General features: G+C 44.7%; 1 protein-coding gene across 1 annotated transcript; it reads right to left on the bottom strand.

Annotated features, from left to right (window-relative positions):
• Positions 1–15,588, bottom strand: LOC134405908 (vomeronasal type-2 receptor 26-like). Its single transcript, XM_063137159.1, has 6 exons — positions 15,434–15,588; positions 13,740–14,031; positions 12,449–12,889; positions 9,866–9,992; positions 7,697–8,564; positions 1–40 (listed from the first exon to the last, which is right to left on the bottom strand). The coding sequence occupies exons 1-6, from the start codon at positions 15,586–15,588 to the stop codon at positions 1–3; spliced, it is 1,923 nt and encodes a 640-aa protein (XP_062993229.1).
• Positions 15,589–18,376: the final 2,788 nt, after the last annotated feature.

Raw genomic sequence — 18,376 nt, 5'->3', positions numbered from 1 at the left:
CTAGCTAAAAAAAGCCCTTTCCTTTGTGGTGTGTAAAGAGGTCACATACCCCTCTGGAGAGGGGATCCTGGTTCCACCTGGAGTCCATATCCCAATACTACTGATTAGTGCTTCGCCAAAAATTCTCCCACATATTTTTGACCATTCTCATTCAATTGGGCGATATAGAGGTGCAATAAAATAAATAAATAAATAAATAAATAAATAAATAAATAAATAAATTTGATGTAAAATTGCTTTCAAAAAGTAATTGAAAGAAGAAATATTTTGGAGAAATTCTCTTGAGTTTGGTTTGGGGTTCTAGTACTTTCTTGACTTATGAAATGGCTGAGGAGTGTGAATAATTGTTTTGTCTTTCTTTGTACAATTATCTCTTTGATAGCCTGTAGCCTCCTTGGATTCCCACATTTCCCACACAGGGGAGGAGGTCATGAATTTATCCCTCCCTAGGGACTTTTATGATCAAGAAGTGCAGGTAGTCTTGGAGACTGCAGAGCAATGTATAGAAAGAAAAAATACAGACAGTACCCTCAGCCAGCTCATGTTGATTAGGTAAGGTAAAAAAATATATATGCCACCAACACACATTCAAAGTAAATTATATAAAAATAAATAAATAAATTCTGGCTACAGGGAGGGATGGAGGGAGGGTGGGAGCCAGAAAGCAAAAGTGGTTTATCCCTGGGTTGCCATGGGGTCAAACCTGTTCATCTAGGTGATACACAGGGGATCCAGTGCTCAGGCAGAAGTGAACCCTGGGTGATCCCAGGATAAACCTTAGGTCTAACTTTGGCCTGGGTTGCTGGTGTACTTTGCCTTTATAAGCATTGCCCCACCCATACCTCATGCTGCACACATGCTGAGCATGCGTGCAACATATATTCCCCTTCCTTTCCCACCGGCACATGCTGGTAGGTTGGGCTTGGCAGCCCCTGCATTGGAGACAAGATGTAGCCAGAGTTTCCTTTTGGAAATGTAACATTAGGACAACCCTGGGGAAGGTGCTACACCCTGAAGAATGACAAAAAGAGCTCAACAGAATTTCAGTCAAGCAGTTTAAAAACCAAGTTAGGAGAATAGAAAATGCCTTTCACATTTCATGTTTCTCTATTTTAATTGGGATGACTCTGAGAAGGACCAAACTTCCGGCTTTTGTTCACAGGCAGTACTCCTGTACATTTGATAAGAGAAGTTGATCTTCATGTTTTTGTCCTTATAAGCTGCTCCCTGGTGTTCATCTCAGGCTTCAAGCGAATAATGTAACATTTTGGAGGAAAGATACAGCCTAACAACCCAGCACTAGAAGCTAAGATAGTGAAGATCTCCACAGCTACGATGTATTTGCCCTTGGTGCTCAGGTAGGTTGGAACAAAAGACAGCCAAACACTGCAGAACATCGGCATACTATGGGTGATACATTTGGATTCATTAAAGGTAGGGCTGTGCACGGACCCCCCGATCTGCTCTGGATCCCGAACCGCAACTTCCAGATCGAGTCTGCTCTACCATGCACCAATCCGCCTATGGTCTGCTCCGCTCCGCGGTGGGGCTCTGGATCTGGATCGGAGCTCTGCGTTTCCCCCCCCCCATAGACTTGCACTGAAAATCAAATGCTTGTAAGTTTTTTACTTTTAATGTTAGAAACCTCAAAATCAGCACCACAAGAGCTTATACATGCATCCACATTCATGGCCAGTTTGAAGCAAATCTGAGCATCCAGTGATTTGTGGCAAATATGTAAATACCCCCCACCCCATTTTCAGAAATGCAAGTATCTCTTTCATTTTTCAAGATACAAATTTGAAAATGGGCACTATTATTTATTTATTTATTTATTTATTTATTTATTTATTTATTTATTTTAGAGTATTTTTATCCCGCCCCTCAGCCAAAAGGCTCTTGGAGCGGCTGACAATTTATCAATAAAGAAGACAGTCCCTGCCATCAGGCTTACATTCTAAAAAAGACACAAAGCACAAGGAAAAAGGGATGGGGAGGGAAGAAGGAAACTATCTCAGGTTCCACCTAGATACACGTTCTTGCCAAGTTTCAAGGAAATCCAACCATGTCCTGATTTTTAGCGATTAAAAAAAAACTTTTTAACCCTCCACCCTAACCCCAATTAACAAACCTTTCTACATCTCCATCACTTTTAACATTATAGAAACCTCAAAACTGGCACCGTGAGAGCTTATCCATGTATCCACATTCATGGCCAGTTTGAAGCAAATCCAAGCATCCAGTGATTTTTTGGAGAATATGTAAAAATCCCCCACCCCATTTTCAGAAATGTATCTATCTCAGGGACATTCTAAAACATAGGACAGTACTTGCCCATGGGGAAACCATACTTGCCCATAGGAATTCATTGCAAAGTGCCTGCCCATAGGGAAACAGGACAATTCCCACCTATAGAGTGCTATGGGCAAGCGCTTTGCAATGGATCCCTATGGGCAAGTACTGTCCTTTGTTTTAGTACATCCCTTTATCTCAGGGATTTTGTAAGCTGCAGACAGCTAAATGGGCTTCTAAATAAATAGATGCCTCTTCATGGCCATTTGAAAGGAAATCCCGACATGCCATGAATTGTAGGGAATATTTAAAGATAAACCTAAATAAGAATCTTCAACACTTCAAAAATTAACAAGGAACTTCAACAGGGTGAGCGCAGCAGCAATGCAGCTGCCTTTTCATCCCCAGGAAGGACTAATGCCCTGAGTCAAAGCAAGACACCCACAAACCAGCCCTGTGAGGTTGGCACAGAAGAGGAGAGGCAGCAGCAGGTGGCAGCTATGCCCTGGCCTGAAACACTGGGAGCAAGCATACAAGAGGCTTGTGGGGTGACCCACACAGCCCATCTACATCTCCCAGGCACCAGGAGGGCAGAGTGGCAGGCAGAGAAGTGACACGCACACACACACGATATGCCATAGATCCATGGGGAAGTAAGTCCCAGGCAGCAGATCCCAATACTCCACAACGACAGCACCCAGGCAGAGGCAGGAAAGCAGGCATGCAGCAGACAATTCTGGGGGCACAAGGAAGTGAGCCAAGGATTGTTTCCACTTTCCAAGCCATCAAAGCCAGTTAAGCAAACCAGCCCTGTGAGGTGAGAATAGCACAGAGAGATCCCTTTTGCATCCCATAACTAATAGCAGACATTTCTGGTGGCACAAGGAAGTGAGCCAAGGATTGTTTCAAAGCCAGTAATGCAAACCATCCCTGTGAGGCGGGAGCAGCACAGAGAGATGCCTTTCCTTTTGCATCCCATAACTAGGAGGCTAGGAGGATAAGAGTAAAGCTTTGTGATCCTTGCTTCAGAGTTGATTGACTGCACTGTGATCATAGCCATTATTAAACAATGGCTGTCTGTCTGCCTGCCTGCCTGCCTGCCTGCCTGCCTTCCCCCCGAGGTGCTGCTGTGGTGGGGCTGACTCCCCCATAGATCTATGGCATATCTCTGCCTGCCTCTCTGCCCGCCTGGTGCCTGGGAGCTGCACTACATGATGGGCTTTGTGGTTTGTACCCACCAGCCTCCGGCATGCTTGCTCCCAGTCCTACTCCTCTGTGCCCACCTCGCAGGGTTGGTTTGCAATGCGTTACTGCTGGCTTAGAAAGAAACAAACAATCCTTGCCTCACTTCCTTGTGCCCCCAGAAATGTCTGCTGCCTGGCTGCCTGGCTGCCTTCCCTCTCTCCTTCTCCTGGGAGCTGCACTACATGATGGGCTTTGTAGTTCGTGCCCACCAGCCTTCAGCATGCTTGCTGCCAGTCCCCCTCCTCTGTGCCCGCCTCGCAGGGATGGTTTGTGTGTGTGTTGCTTTGAATCATGGGATAAGTCCTTCCTGCGCTCACTTAGACTTTTTGACGTTCCAAATAAATTTTTCAAGTGTGGAAGAAGGGTTTAAGGTAATCTTCTCCCCAATTCATATTTAGGGCTATCTGCTCCCCAATTCATGGCATGTTGGGATTTCCTTTGAAATGGCTCCATTGAGCTGCCTGCAGCTTTACATCACTGAGATATTGGGGTGTCCGATATTCAAAAATTCCCCAAAAATCAGGGGATGCTTGGATTTGCTTGAGGCTTGGCATGCATGTGTATACATGCATCAGGTGTCATGGTGTCTAATTTGACATTTCTAACATGAAAATTGACAGAGATACCGAAAGGGGTGTGAATTGGGGTTAGGGGTGATGCGTTATTTTTATTTTTTTATTTATTTATTTATTACATTTTTATACCGACCAATAGCCGAAGCTCTCTGGGCGGTTCACAAAAGTTAAACCCATCATAAAACAAACAACATGTTAAAAGCACAATTACAAAATACAGTATAAAAAGCACAACCAGGATAAAACTACATAGCAAAATTGATATAAGATTAAAATACAGAGTTAGAACAGTAGAATTTAAATTTAAGTTAAAATTAAGTGTTACAATATCGAGAGAATAAAAAGGTCTTCAGCTGGCGATGAAAGCAGTACAGTGTAGGCGCCAGGCAGACCTCTCTGGGGAGCTCATTCCACAACTGGGGTGCCACAGCATAGAAAGCCCTCCTTCTAGTTCCCACCTGCCACACTTTCTTTGGCAGGGGCTCACAGAGAAGGGCCCCTGTAGATCATCTTAAGGTCCGGGCAGGTACATATGGGAGGAGGCATTCCTTCAGATAACCTGGCCCCAAGCCGTTTAGGGCTTTAAATGTTAATACCAGCACTATGAATCGAGCCTGGACCTGGACTGGCAGTCAATGAAGCTGGAAAAGGACTGGCGTAATGTGGCCTCGTCGGCCAGTCCCTGTTAGTAAACGTGCTGCCCTGCTATGTTGAAGTTTCTGGACCATTTTCAAAGGCAGCCCCATGTACAACACATTGCAGTAATCCAAACGAGAGGTTATCAGAGCATGGATAACTGTAGCTAGGCTACCTCTGTCCAGATAAGGGAGTAGTTGGATTATTATTATTATTATTATTATTATTATTATTATTATTATTATTATTATTATTATTATTATTATTTTATATAGCACCATCAATGTACATCAACCTAAGCTGATAAAAGGTGCTCTTTGCCACTGAGTTCACCTGTGCCTCAAGTGACAGTTCTGGAGCCAAGAGCACCCCCAAAGTATGGACCCGATCCTTTAGGGAGAGTGCAACCCCGTCCAGGACAGGGCAAACATCACCTCGCCGGACAGATGAACCACACACTAACAGTACCTCCGTCTTGTCTGGATTGAGTCTCAGTTTGTTAGCCCTCATCCAGTCCATTCCCTTGCCCAGGCACTTGTTCAGAACAGTCACTGCCTCACCTGGGTTTGATGAAAAGGAAATGTTTTAGCTGGGTATCATCCACATATTGATGACACCTCAGTCCGCATCTCCGGATAACCTCCCCCAGCGTCTTCATGTATATGTTAAACAGCATAGGGGATAAGATAGAGCCCTGTGGAACCCCAGGGTTTAGGAGCTACGGCACAGAGTAATAATCCCCCAGCACCACCTTCTGGAATCGGCCATCCAAGTAGGAGCGGAACCACTGCAATGCAATACCTCCCACTCCCAACTCAGACAATCTATCGAGAAGGATACCATGGTCGATGGTATCGAAGGCTGCTGAGAGGTCCAGGAGAACCAACAGGGTCGCACTCCCCCTGTCTCTCTCCCGGCAGAGGTCATCCCACAGGGCGACCAAGGCAGTTTCCATTCCAAAACCAGGCCTGAAACCTGATTGAAATAGATCTAGATAATCTGTTTCATTCAAGAGTGACTGGAGTTGTCCTGCAACCACCTGCTCAAACACCTTGGCCAGGAAAGGGATATTAGCCACCGGCCTGTCGTTGTTAACGTCCTCCGGGTCCAGATTAGGCTTCTTCAGTTAGAGGTTAAAGCCCCGCCAAAAATCAGGGGATGATGTGATTTGCTTGAAACTTGCCATGAATGTGGATCTAGATGGCATCTGTGAGGGCGCCTGCTTCCAAGTTTTTATGTGTCCAAATGTTGGAGTAAATCCCATGTCTTAAAATGGGGTGTCTGATTTTCAAAAATTCCCCGGAAATCAGGGGATGTTTGAATTTCCTTGAGGCTTGGCATGCATGTGTATAAATGGATATGCTATCATGCTGCTGAGCTTGAGGTTTCTTACGTTAACAGGAAAAAAGTTGTAGGCTTTTTTGGATTTCAATGCAAGTCTGGGGGGGGGGGGAATCTGGAAGAGAAGCGGATTGGTGGGTTCATGCACACCACTAGTGGGTACCTTGCAGTGGTGCATTGCCTATTAGTTATTTTACTTAGTATATGATTTAAGGTTGTGCATGTGAATTTACAGGGGCTACTGCTTCAAAACACTGAAAAAAGTCCAATCAAAAGACAGGGTCACTGCAATTTATATAGAAAATCCAACACAGCTGTAGAATTATACAAAAGGCTTGCATTTATAATTATTACAGAAATAAATTGTCAGATTCAGAACCGATGCTTGATATTTGATATGTGAAGGCTATACAATTATGCTAATGAAAGGAAACTTTTGAATTCCTTCACTTCAGAAGGACACTATTATGACATACCAGAAGGGAAGAATGAAAACCATTTATGAATTATGATAGAGCTGATTTTGCTATGGAGGAGGAATGTTTCCAATACTTTTAAAGGAATATATCTTACTGAACATTTACTGTGGTGCCCCCCCTCTCTCCCCCCAGAGCTGTTTCCACCCTATCTATACCAGCTGGCTCAATTCCAGTGTCAACACATTTTAATGAGAAATTGTACTGTTTCCTGAAATAGGGATGGGTGAATTTGTTATCTTTGGCTTCTCTTCCGTTTTGATTGATTTTTAATCAAAACTATTGTTTCATCAAATTATGAAAAAAAATGTTCATTTTGATAAATTCTTATCTAAAAATAAACTGGAAACATGCATACACATCTGTTCCAGCTCATACGGTTGATATAAAATGAATGGTGCTGCCCACTTCATGGGGTTGGGGAGCGAAGAGGCAGAAAAGGGGGAGGTTTATCTTGGAAATCCCGGAGAAGTCGGGTGAGGGGCAGCTTTGTTAAGATATGCTACAACGGCGTATGTTACGCCGGGTGCAGCTAGTGTATCATATAATTTTCATTTTATATCAAATGTATTTTGAGCAGCAGAAAGTAAGAGCATCCTGATCATGCTTGTAAAGAAGCATTAAGATATTACGTGTTGTTACTGTTGCTTAGCAACCTGTATCAGCTGAAGCCTGTACGGAAACATACCTAAGCGACAAAATGGAGACAGCAGAGGAAGGAACATCAAGTTTGGTTATTGATTTTGTGGTGGCCATCAGGAATGGTGAATGAAGACATAGTTCTGGGAGAGGACGAGTAATATTGATAGTTGGACTCAGCTGACACAGCTGTTGGTCCAAGTTGGGTCTCCTTGGAAACAGCTGCTGAGTTAATCCATTCTGGGAAAGGAGGAGTGAAAGAACATTTGTCTGAAGTGAGGCTAACATGAAAGGTCTCAATGTCCTACTTCTAAGCCCTCTGGTGATAGACAGAGATGATATGTGAATTCTGTAACATGAGTTGAACACGGTTGTCTGATATCTTTTAAAATTACCCCCACTGCCTCAATGCATTGGACACCAGGGAAGTAATATATTGAACTGTAAAGTTTGATGCTCTAATTCTTTCTCCCCATTATCAGTTCCCTGTTGTTCAGCTCAGGCTTGAAGAGAAGAATGTAACATTTTGGAGAGAAGATACAGCCTAACAACCCAGCACTAGAAGCTAAGATAGAGAAGATCTCCACTGCGACCATGTATTTGCCCTTGGTGCTCAGGTAGGCTGGAAAAAATGACAACCAAACACTGCAGAACATCAGCATACTAAAGGTGATAAATTTGGATTCATTAAAGGTGTCTGGCAAATTCCTAGCTAAGAAAGCCACGGAAAAGCTGATGATGGACAATAGTGCCATGTAGCCTAGGACAAGATAAAACATGATGGCAGAACCTACATGACATTGCATAGTGATTTCTTCAGGGACTGACTGCATGTCTAAATCCAGGAATGGGGGAGAGGTTGTGAGCCACACAACACAAATGCCAACTTGAATGAGGGAGCAAGAAAGGACAATGGAGGTGGCCAGTCTTTTTCCCACCCACTTCCTCATGGTAGACCCTGGCTTGTTGGCCATGAAAGCTACAACCACAGTGATGGTTTTGGCCAACACACATGAAACAGCCACTGAGAAGATCAAACCAAAAACTGGTTGTTGAAGAAGGCAAGTCAGTTTCTCAGGCTTTCCGATGAACAACAAAGAAGAGAGGAAGCAAAGCAGGAGAGAAATGAGGAGAGTGTAAGTGAGGCCCCGATTGTTGGCTTTGACTATGGGGGTATCCCTGTGCTTAATAAAGGTGTGCAACACCAAGATTGTGATCAAGGAAAAAGAAACAGCAATGGAAGCTAAACTTTTCCCTAAGGGTTCTTCAAAGGACAGGAAGCTTATGACTTTTGGGATGCATTCATCTTGGTCTTTGTTTGGATATAGATCTCCTGGGCATTCAGAGCAGTCATCAGGGGCTGAAAAAGAAAGAAATGGGTTCTCATCTGAATGCTGAGTTATGTGAACTTAGGGCTTTGCTAGACGAGGCCTTTGCGCACCTTGAGACCCGGTTTCCCTGATGACGCACAGGGGAATCCGGGCCCAGGCCGCACTGAGGCCTCCTCTAACGCGCCATAAGCAAAGTCGCTTATGGCGCGCCTTTTTCGCAGCCCCAGCCTCAGGCTGGAGCTGCAAAATGTCTAGCTACTTCCATGGCCTTTTGCGGCTACTCGTTTACTCTCAAGTAGCGCCAGAAAGCCGCAGACCTGGCACAGCGCTCATACGAGCGCTGTGCCCATCGTACCGGCGTGTGTGTGATCCAGGGGGGAGATGGGGGAGGAAAGGCTGGACCGGCAGGAGAGGGGAGGGCGGGGGGCGACAAACAGGAGATCGCGAAGGGGGACAGAGGGCGACGAACAGGAGATCGCGAGGGAGGGCGGGGGCCAATGAACAGGAGATCGCGAGGGAGAGTGGGGGGCGACGAACAGGAGATCGCGAGGGTGGGCGGATGGGGTGGGTTTACATAAAAAAAAACTTACCTTCTCCGGAGTCTTCGGGCCGCACCTGGCCCCTTTAAACTAAAAAAAAAAATGGCAGACGCTGCAGGGCTTGCGTCGTCCCTGCGCGTCCGGCGTCTGGAAGCTGAGGCGGCGCACGCTAACGTTAGTGTGCCTTGGCCCCGCCTCCCTGCCCGATAAGCCGGCAGGTCTAGCAAAGCCCTTAGTTATGTGAACCCTTTCCACCACTAACTTCATTTGATTTCATCAGTTCTTCTGCAGAGAACTATCTTATGGTTTCAAATTCTGAGTTTGTCTTGTCCGCAATTACTTTGGTATACTAGAGGGATACTCCCAAATCCCAAAAGTCGTTACAGTACATGCACATGGTGGGAGTTCCCTCTTCCAGTGTGTTGAAGGACATTAATCTTAGGGCTCAACTACACCAAGCAGCATAGTCCACTATGAAAGCAGTATGAACATGGTATATGAAAGGCAGGAGCCACACTACTGCTTTATAGTGTCATTAAAGTGCACTGACAACTGTTGGGGCCCATGACACCTCTACACCAAGCAGGATATAACACAACAAAAGTGGTCTGAAAGCAGTATATGGTATGTGTCATGGCAATAGTTCTCAGTGCACTTCAATGCCACTATGAAGAATTAGTATGGCTTCTGCTTTTTATACACTGCTTTCATACCGCTTTCATAGTGGGATATCCTGCTGGGTGTAGATGAGCCCTTAGTTACTGTTATACATGGTGCATCATATCACCTACTAGTTTGATTTGAAATCTTCCCTTTTGGACATGGATTACAATCGTAACAGCAAAACTTCTTCCCTTCCACCTTTGTCTTCCGATATCCAGGTTGGCAGGAATCACTACAGACAGAAATTGGCAGGATCTGTATTTAAAGATGTACAGTAATTATGATGAGAGTGTACAATAGGTGTCAGCAGGTATACAAATAAACTGGTGATCATTTGGAATGGACGAGTGCAGATAACAGTGAATGCAACAGTCAACCAGAACTTTCCAGATCATTTGAGCAATCCAGTCGTGAAAGTGATATTTCTTTTTTTTGACTCATAATGATGTCCCCACCAAGAACATTTAGTATCATAAAATCCACACCTGATTATAGCCCCTGTGCCAAACAATCATGTCCTTATTAATGGTGAATTCTTCTCCTTCAAGACCATTGGGATCAACCCATCCAATTTTAACTTTAAGGAAGGAGCTGTTTGGAAATGTAACCAAGTTTGTAATATCAAATCCCCCTTGCATTTCCCTGTTATCATTCAAAGATATTTTTTCTCCAGCTGAGTTGTTAAATGAAAAGTGTTGAAGAAATTGGTGGAGCTAGTTGAGAGGGAAAGAGGGAGAGAGAGAGAAAATATTGTTTGCTTAATATAAAAAAATAATCAAAACATCTTAACCTGTTAATATGGAGAACAATCCAGACTTTGCCCATTGCTAGATGAGGAGTTAGCGCGGTATGAGGCCCGGTGTCCCTCATAGAATCATAGAATCATAGAATAGCAGAGTTGGAAGGGGCCTACAAGGCCATCGAGTCCAACCCCCTGCCCAGCACTCCAGCCTATCAAGATCACTTTGAAGTTTGTTTCTGTCTTCAGCGTTCCCTGCACCTCCTCATCCAAATCATTAATAAAAATGTTGAAGAGCACTGGGCCCAGGACTGAGCCCTGTGGCACCCCACTCGTTGCCTCTCCCCAGTTTGAGAAGGTTCCATTGATAAGTACTCTTTGAGTCCGATTCTCTGCATCCAGATGATGCACAGGGGATCCCAGGGTAAGGACGGGCTAAGTCCTCCCTTGACCCAGGATAACCGAATGTGGTTATGTCCCGGCTTTTCTGCAGCCCCGGGCTCAGGCCAAGGCTGCAGAAGGTCTAGCAGGGTCCGTGGCTTTTCCTGGCTGCTCGCTTACTCGTGAGTAGCCGGGAGAAGCCGCGGACTTTGCACACCATTCCATAGGAGCGCTGTGCCCATCGGGCTGGGGAGATCACGGGGGGGGGGGGAGATGGGTGCCGGGGGAAAGAGCGGACACGGCAGGAGAGAGGGGGGAGAGGAACGGGGACAGGGCATGGCAAGCGGGGATGGGCATTGTGAGCGGGGATGGGCATGGTGGATGGGGGGAGAAGAATTGGGACAGGGCATGGTGAGCAGGGGGAAGAAGAACGGTGACAGGGCATGGCGGAGGGGGGAAGAAGAATGGGGACAGGGCATGGTAAGCGGGGGGAAGAAGAACAGGGACAGGGCATGGCTAGCGGGGGGAGAAGAACAGGGACAGGGCATGGCGAGTGGGGATGGGCATGGCGGACGGGGACAAGACATGGCAGATAGGGGGAGAAGAACAGGGACAGGTCATGGCGGATGGGGGAAGAAGAACAAGGAGAGGGCATGGCAAAGGGGTGAGAAGAACGGGGACAGGGCATGGTGAGTGGGGACGGACATGGCAGACGGGGGGAGAAGAACGGGGACAGGGCATGATGGATGGGAGGAAGAAAAACAGGGACAGGGCATGGTGGACGGGACAGAACATGGTGGATGGGGGAAGAAGAATGTGGACAGGGCATGGCAAGCGGGGGGGAGAAGAATGGCAACGGGCATGGCGGGTGGGGACAGGGCATGGCGAGCGGGGAGAGGACAGGTGAGCCAGTGGGCTGGGGGGCATCAGGCATTGTGGGGGGAGGAAATCAGGGGCAGGGGGAGTTGGGTAACCTTTTATTTATTTATTTTTTAAAAAACTTCTTACCTTTCCATTGGTGTGCACCTGCGCACATAGCCCTTAAAGTCCTAAAAACACTGGACAACGTGACGGGGCTTTCCCTTACCCTGTCGCATGTTACGTCTAGAAAAGGGCGACAGCGCACGCTAGCTGTAGCGCAGCGTCGCTCCTACTTCCCACCGGATTATCTGGTAGGTCTAGCAAGGCCCTTAGTCACATGTAGAGTAAATCTACTAAAATCAATAGGACAAGTCAGACATGACAAAAACTTTTAATGTTTTCACCAAGGCCGTAGCTTGACCCAAGGTTTATCCTAGGATTGTCCTGGGGTCGAACCTGTTCAACTAAGTGCCACACAGGGTATCCAGCGCTCAGGCAGGGAGGAACCTGGGATGATACTGGGATAAACCTTAGATCTAGCTATGGCCTAAGTCTACTCTAAGGATAACTAGGGCTGAATTCCACCCATTCTTTTATGCACAAATATCCACTCTGAAAAAATGTTTTTGTAATTTTCTTATTTTGTAGGTTGCAATCACAGAATACCCTGAACACAGCATGGAGAATGTATGTGACCCCATTCACCAATTATTTGGGAAACAAGTGTTACCTGCCAAGGTTGCAGATTCTTTAGTTCAGCACTTTTGGCACCCACCATTCCTCTGTGGTTGGCCCGAGATGAGCAAAGGGCATGTAAAGCGTGTGCTACAGCATAAGCTGCATTATAAATACTGTAGCTGTGGCCGGTCATGGGCATTTCAAAAGCATGCGCAGGGAGGTTCTCCAGCCTCTCCTCCCCAGTGCATCTTCCAGAGACCTTGTAAGGTACCAGGGGATCTGGGAAAGAACAGTCAAATGCTTGTTCCCAGAACAGCTCCAGAAAGTCATCTGCTTTTGACCAATCAGGCTTTAGCATCTGAAGAAATTTCTCAAACCCAAAAAGTTCATTTGAGTGAATCTTGAAGTATATGGCGCCTTGGAACACTTGCAAATTGGAATCCCGGCTTACATCTGCTAGTATAAAATCAATCTGGGCTGTTATAATCCATACCTTTCCAACAAATATATTTTCCTTATGTTCAGGAATTTCTATTCCATATAAATGATAATACATATACATTAAGGTAAATATTTCACCATAGATGACAAATATTTTAGATTTCCCAAAATTGATAAGCCTATAATAATTATTGGCTATAAAATTTCCTATACTTGGTTTAGTGTTAATACTTCTTCGGGCAGGGATTGGTATTGTGAAGTCTGAACAGATTCCATTCTCGGAAAGCAATGGCTCAAAGGCCTGCAGGAAACGTTCTCCTTGATCATCATCCACCACAAAGAGCCCAACCCACGTCCATCCGAAATACTTAAACAAGCTGATAATTCCCTTATACTGGTGGAATTCACTTGGAACCATGCAGTAAAAAGAGGGGAACTGCATCATTTCACTCTCTGCTTGGGCATATGAGCCATAGGTGAGCTGAAAGAATTGTCATCATCATCATCAGCAGCAGCAGCAGCAACAGCTTCACAACCACCATCACCATCTGTGCTACTAGTATGCTATAATATGAGCAAAATAATAAATTCATCAAATATTATTGAAGCCACAATCAGACTGGGGATAAGTGAGAATCATGAATTCATCCAGAATATTAGGTCCCATTTAAAAACAACAACTCTTAGTTATTTTTTTAATGAAATATATATGCATCTCTAGGGCATACTAAGAATGAGATCGTAGATTCCTGACTCTTATCCTTAAAAAAGTGGTGGGAGCAAAGTGTCAGTGGTGAAGGGCAGTTGTCCTTCCCAGTTCTACCTCTCTCCCATTTGCTGCCCCAACTGCTCCCATTGCTAGCCTGTAGAGATGTTGATTGACCCCCAAGAAAAGGTCTTACCTGTGGAATCTTGTAGATATTTAATAGTTTTGCCATGTGTAGTGAGGCATCAAAGGCAAGTGCCCCAATGATGGCTATTAATTTTTTGTTGGCATCACATTCATAGTTGGGGACAAATCTGTGGGATTTGAAGAGAAGGTCCAGGGTGGTACGATAGGTCATCTGAGCATCGTTGTAGCTGTCATAGATGTGGAATCCAAGTGTGACATTCGGTAAGATCTTGGGATTCTTATTGATCTCATTGACAGCAAAATCCAAGGCCAAGATGTGCTGGTAGAACTTTGTCACCACCCTGCAAATCAAGACAAACAGCCTTTCATTGGAGAATTCTACTACACAAAAATTCTAATTGTATTTCTGCTTGGGCCTGATGGGTGTTGGAATCCAGCAACATTTGGAATGACACAGCTCCTCCACCCCTGCTTCAGCATCTGTGCATTAAATCCATGCTGCACATGACAATAATGCTGGTGTTCACGTTCCAGTTTGCCTTTAACTATGAAATCAGGCCACCATACATTTTTTAAAAAACAAACAAAATCATTGCTAATTTTAAGAGCACATTACGAGAGCAAGTTAAGAAGTAATTTTCAGTTAAGAAAGGATTATGAGAAAAAAATGTGAGATTGTGGGAAAGGAGTGCAGAAAATTTAATTTGATGAAATGGTATTTATTATTATTATTATTATTATTATTATTATTATTATTATTATTATTATTATTATCAATTACATTTATATACCACCCCATAGCCGAAGCTCTCTGGACAGTTTACAAAAGTTAAAAACAGTGAACAATTGGAAAAAGGAAGTACAGAGCTATACAAGAGGGGGAAAGGTGCAGAAGTTAACCAGGTGAGAAAAAGTTCCGGATTTGTGTACATAACCGAAAAGAGAATATTGGGGAATCAAGGAAAAGGCATAGTAAGCAATGTAATGTCTAGAGGCATTAACTTCTACCATTTAAATGCCTAGAAGGTGTTCCATTTCTAATACAGATAACTACATGTGGAGTATTGAGTGGCTCACGTTTTCTACATGTTATCACATCACTGACAGATGAGTATATGTGGTCTATTGCTCCCAAATGGAACATCACATTCTTTGGCTGTAAGATTCATCATTTAGAGAAAGACGTTGGACCTCCAGTTAAACATATCCTCACCTCGCAGTTGGACAGCTCCAGATCAGAGATCCAGGCAGCCAGACCCCCTAATCCAGGATATTGTAAGCTTTAAGAATCTCAAGCAGAACATTCTGATCTATTCCCACCCAATTGTTCCCTCCCTCCTCCCCCTCCCCAGCAGGTGATCCTCATCATTGTCCCTGTTCAGATGAAACACGAAGCCATAGTGATTAAGCACTGTGTAGTTCTGACATCTACACTGATGAGTATTTTTATACAATTTTTGGCTGCTGCTTTATTTATTTTTAGATTTTTATGTTTTCTTGCTTGTTAGACTTAACCTGATTATTATTATTATTTTTAAAAAGTAAAAACTTTTTCTTCTTCTAATTCTTCAAATTTCAATATAGTTTGTAATGTCTGCAAGTGGTGACACACACCCTGAGGAATTATTTCATTTAGACGGAGAATGTATAAGCATATATGTCAAGTGTCAATCTTTTAAATGAAATTGGTATTTAGTGTTTGAGGTTTATGATCTGGCCATGTGGAGGAGGAGAAATTCTTACATTCTGAATTCAGAGAACTCCTGCCAAGGACATTCCTTGAAATTAAATGCTGGGGAAAAGGTACAAATCTGAGAAACCATCCCACCGATAATGAAGTCCCCTGACTGATAAGACTCAAATGCAAGAGGGGCAGGATCAATAGTGAGACAATTCATTGTATCGACTTCACACACCCAATGGAGAAGCAACAGCAGCAACAGTAACACTGGAAATCCACTATTTTGATGCCAAGCCTTCCCTCTGGATGCAAACCGTCCTGCATCCATCTTCAGTTTATGCTTGGATTCAGGAGGCTACCTTGGCTGGCACCAGATTTTGCCAATGTACTATGTAGTTGGAGACTTCTCTGCCTTCTCTATAGTAGCAACATGGTTACAAATGCCAACAGAGATTAGAAGCCTGGCCTAGAAAAGGGGAGGAAAAGCAACCACTGGAGATCAAAGTGACAGAGCCCTGCCTGCCTCTTGCCCTCCATGGCACACGTGGAGGGCTATTTGTAACATGTTTCATGACAGTTTTCAGCTTTCTAAAAACCCATTGGACCTGGGGAAAACAAATTACAGTGGTTTCAGTAATGACAGGGAAGATAATCATTTCTTTTCTCTGAGTGGCAACATGGTTCACAAACGTTTTTTTCAATTCTGAGAAAAGTTTGATTTGCTCATTAGTGGGACAAAAAACAGATGGGTTTAACGTATCAGTCATGAGGAAAGAGCAGAAGTTATTTCTGGCCATCAGATGAAGTCATCAGCTTGGTGTAATGTTTCCTGGTGAAATGAAGCCCACACTGCAGCTCCATTTTTTTTAAAAAAAAAATAGTTGTAATCAAATAGGGGTGTGCACGGACCCCCCAATCCGCTTCTCTTCCAGATTCACAACTTCCGGATTGGGTCCGCTCTGCTCCACTCCGCTCCGCCTATGATCCGCTCCGCTTTGCTGCGAAGCTCCGGATCCGGATCGGAGCTCCGCTGTCCCCCTCCATAGCCTTGCATTGAAATCCAAAAAAGCCTACAACTTTTTTTCTGTTAATGTTAGAAACCTCAAACTAGGCACCATGATAGCTTATCCATGTATACACATGCATGCCAAGCCTCAAGCAAATCCAAGCATCCCCTGGTTTTCGGGGAATTGTTGAATATCTTTCACCCCATTTGCAGACATGGGATTTACTCCTACATTTTGACAGATAAAAACTTCAAAGCAGGCACCCTCACAGTTGCCATCTAGATCCACGTTCATGGCATGTTTCAAGTAAATCCCATCATCCCCTGACTTTTGGCAGGGGTTTAACCTCTAAAGCATCACCCCTAACCCCAATTCACACCCCTTTTAGGCACCGTGACACCTAATGCATGTTTACACATGAATGCCAAGCCTCAAGCAAATCCAAGGCTCCCCTGATTTTGGGGGGATTTTTGAAAATTGGACACCCCATTTTCAGACATGGGATTTACTCTGACATTTTGACAGATACAAAATTTGAAGTGGGCACCCTCACAGATGCCATCTAGATCCACATTCATGGCACGTTTCAAGCAAATCCCATCACCCCTGATTTTTGGAGGGGTTTAACCTTTTAACTCAACCCAATTCAAGTCCCATGCTAGAACTCTGTCAATTTTCAAAGAGTACTTATCAATGGAACCTTCTCAAACTTGGGAGAGGCAACGAGTGGGGTACCACAGGGCTCAGTCCTGGGCCCAGTGCTCTTCAACATTGTTATTAATGAGGTGCAGGGAACGCTTTTCAAATTTGCAGATAACACAAAATTGGGTGGGATAGCTAATACCCTGGAAGACAGAAACAAACTTCAAAGTGATCTTGATAGTCTTGATAGTGCTGGGCTGAAAACAACAGGATGAAATTTAATAGGGATAAATGCCAAGTTCTACATTTAGGAAATAGAAACCAAAGGCACAGTTACAAGATGGGGGATACTTGGCTCAGCAATACTACAAACGAGAAGAATCTTGGAATTGTTGTAGATTGCAAGCTGAATATGAGCCAACAGTGCGATATGGCTGCAAGAAAGGCCAATGCAATTTTGTGCTGCATTAATAGAAGTATAGCTTCCAAATCACGTGAGGTACTGGTTCCTCTCTATTCGGCCCTGGTTAGGCCTCATCTAGAGTATTGTGTCCAGTTCTGTGCTCCACAATTCAAGAAGGACGCAGACAAGCTGGAGCGTGTTCAAAGGAGGGCAACCATGATCAGGGGTCTGGAAACAAAGCCCTATGAAGACAGACTGAAACAACTGAGCATGTTTAGCCTGGAGAAGAGAAGATTGAGGGGAGACATGATGGCACTCTTCAAATACTTAAAAGTAGGGATGTGCTCCGCTCCGATTAGGAGCGTAGAAGCAGTAGCGGATTGGCCTGCTCCGCCTTACCCAGAGGCGGAGTAGGAGCGGACCGCGGACCCCCTAGAAGCAAGGCGAAGAGAAGCGACCATTTTTCGGAGCTCCGAGTTCAGTCGGAGCGCTCCGGTCGCCATCTTGAAAACATTTCGCCATAGGATTGCATTGCGGCAAATAATCGCGCATAACTACGTTGTTTTTGAAGCTATCGTTCTGGAAATTCTTGTGCACAGAGAGTCGTGGATGGGGGTCATTTTGAGACCACTCTCACCTCTCTGCGTGCTGTGGTTCACGTGCAATATTTTTTTAAAAATCGGGTCAACCGCGGGGCTCAAACTGCGTTTCGGCTTTTCGCCCATAGGATTGCATTGAGGGAAAGAATCGGGGATAACTGGGGGGGGGTTTAAGCTATCGTTCTGAAAATTCTTGTGCACAGAGAGTCGTGGATGGGGGTCATTTTGAGACCACTCTCAACTTTCTGCATCGTACGGGTCGCGGGCTAGAAGTTTTTTAAAAATAGGGTCAACCGCGGGGCTCCGTTTCGGCTTTTCGCCCATAGGATTGCATTGAGGGAAAGAATCGGGGAT

Source organism: Elgaria multicarinata, chromosome 11 (assembly GCF_023053635.1).
Source record: "Elgaria multicarinata webbii isolate HBS135686 ecotype San Diego chromosome 11, rElgMul1.1.pri, whole genome shotgun sequence".
Taxonomy (NCBI): Eukaryota; Metazoa; Chordata; class Lepidosauria; order Squamata; family Anguidae; genus Elgaria; species Elgaria multicarinata.
The sequence above is the reverse complement of the archived record's forward strand: the minus strand, read 5'-3'. Positions and strand labels throughout refer to the sequence as shown.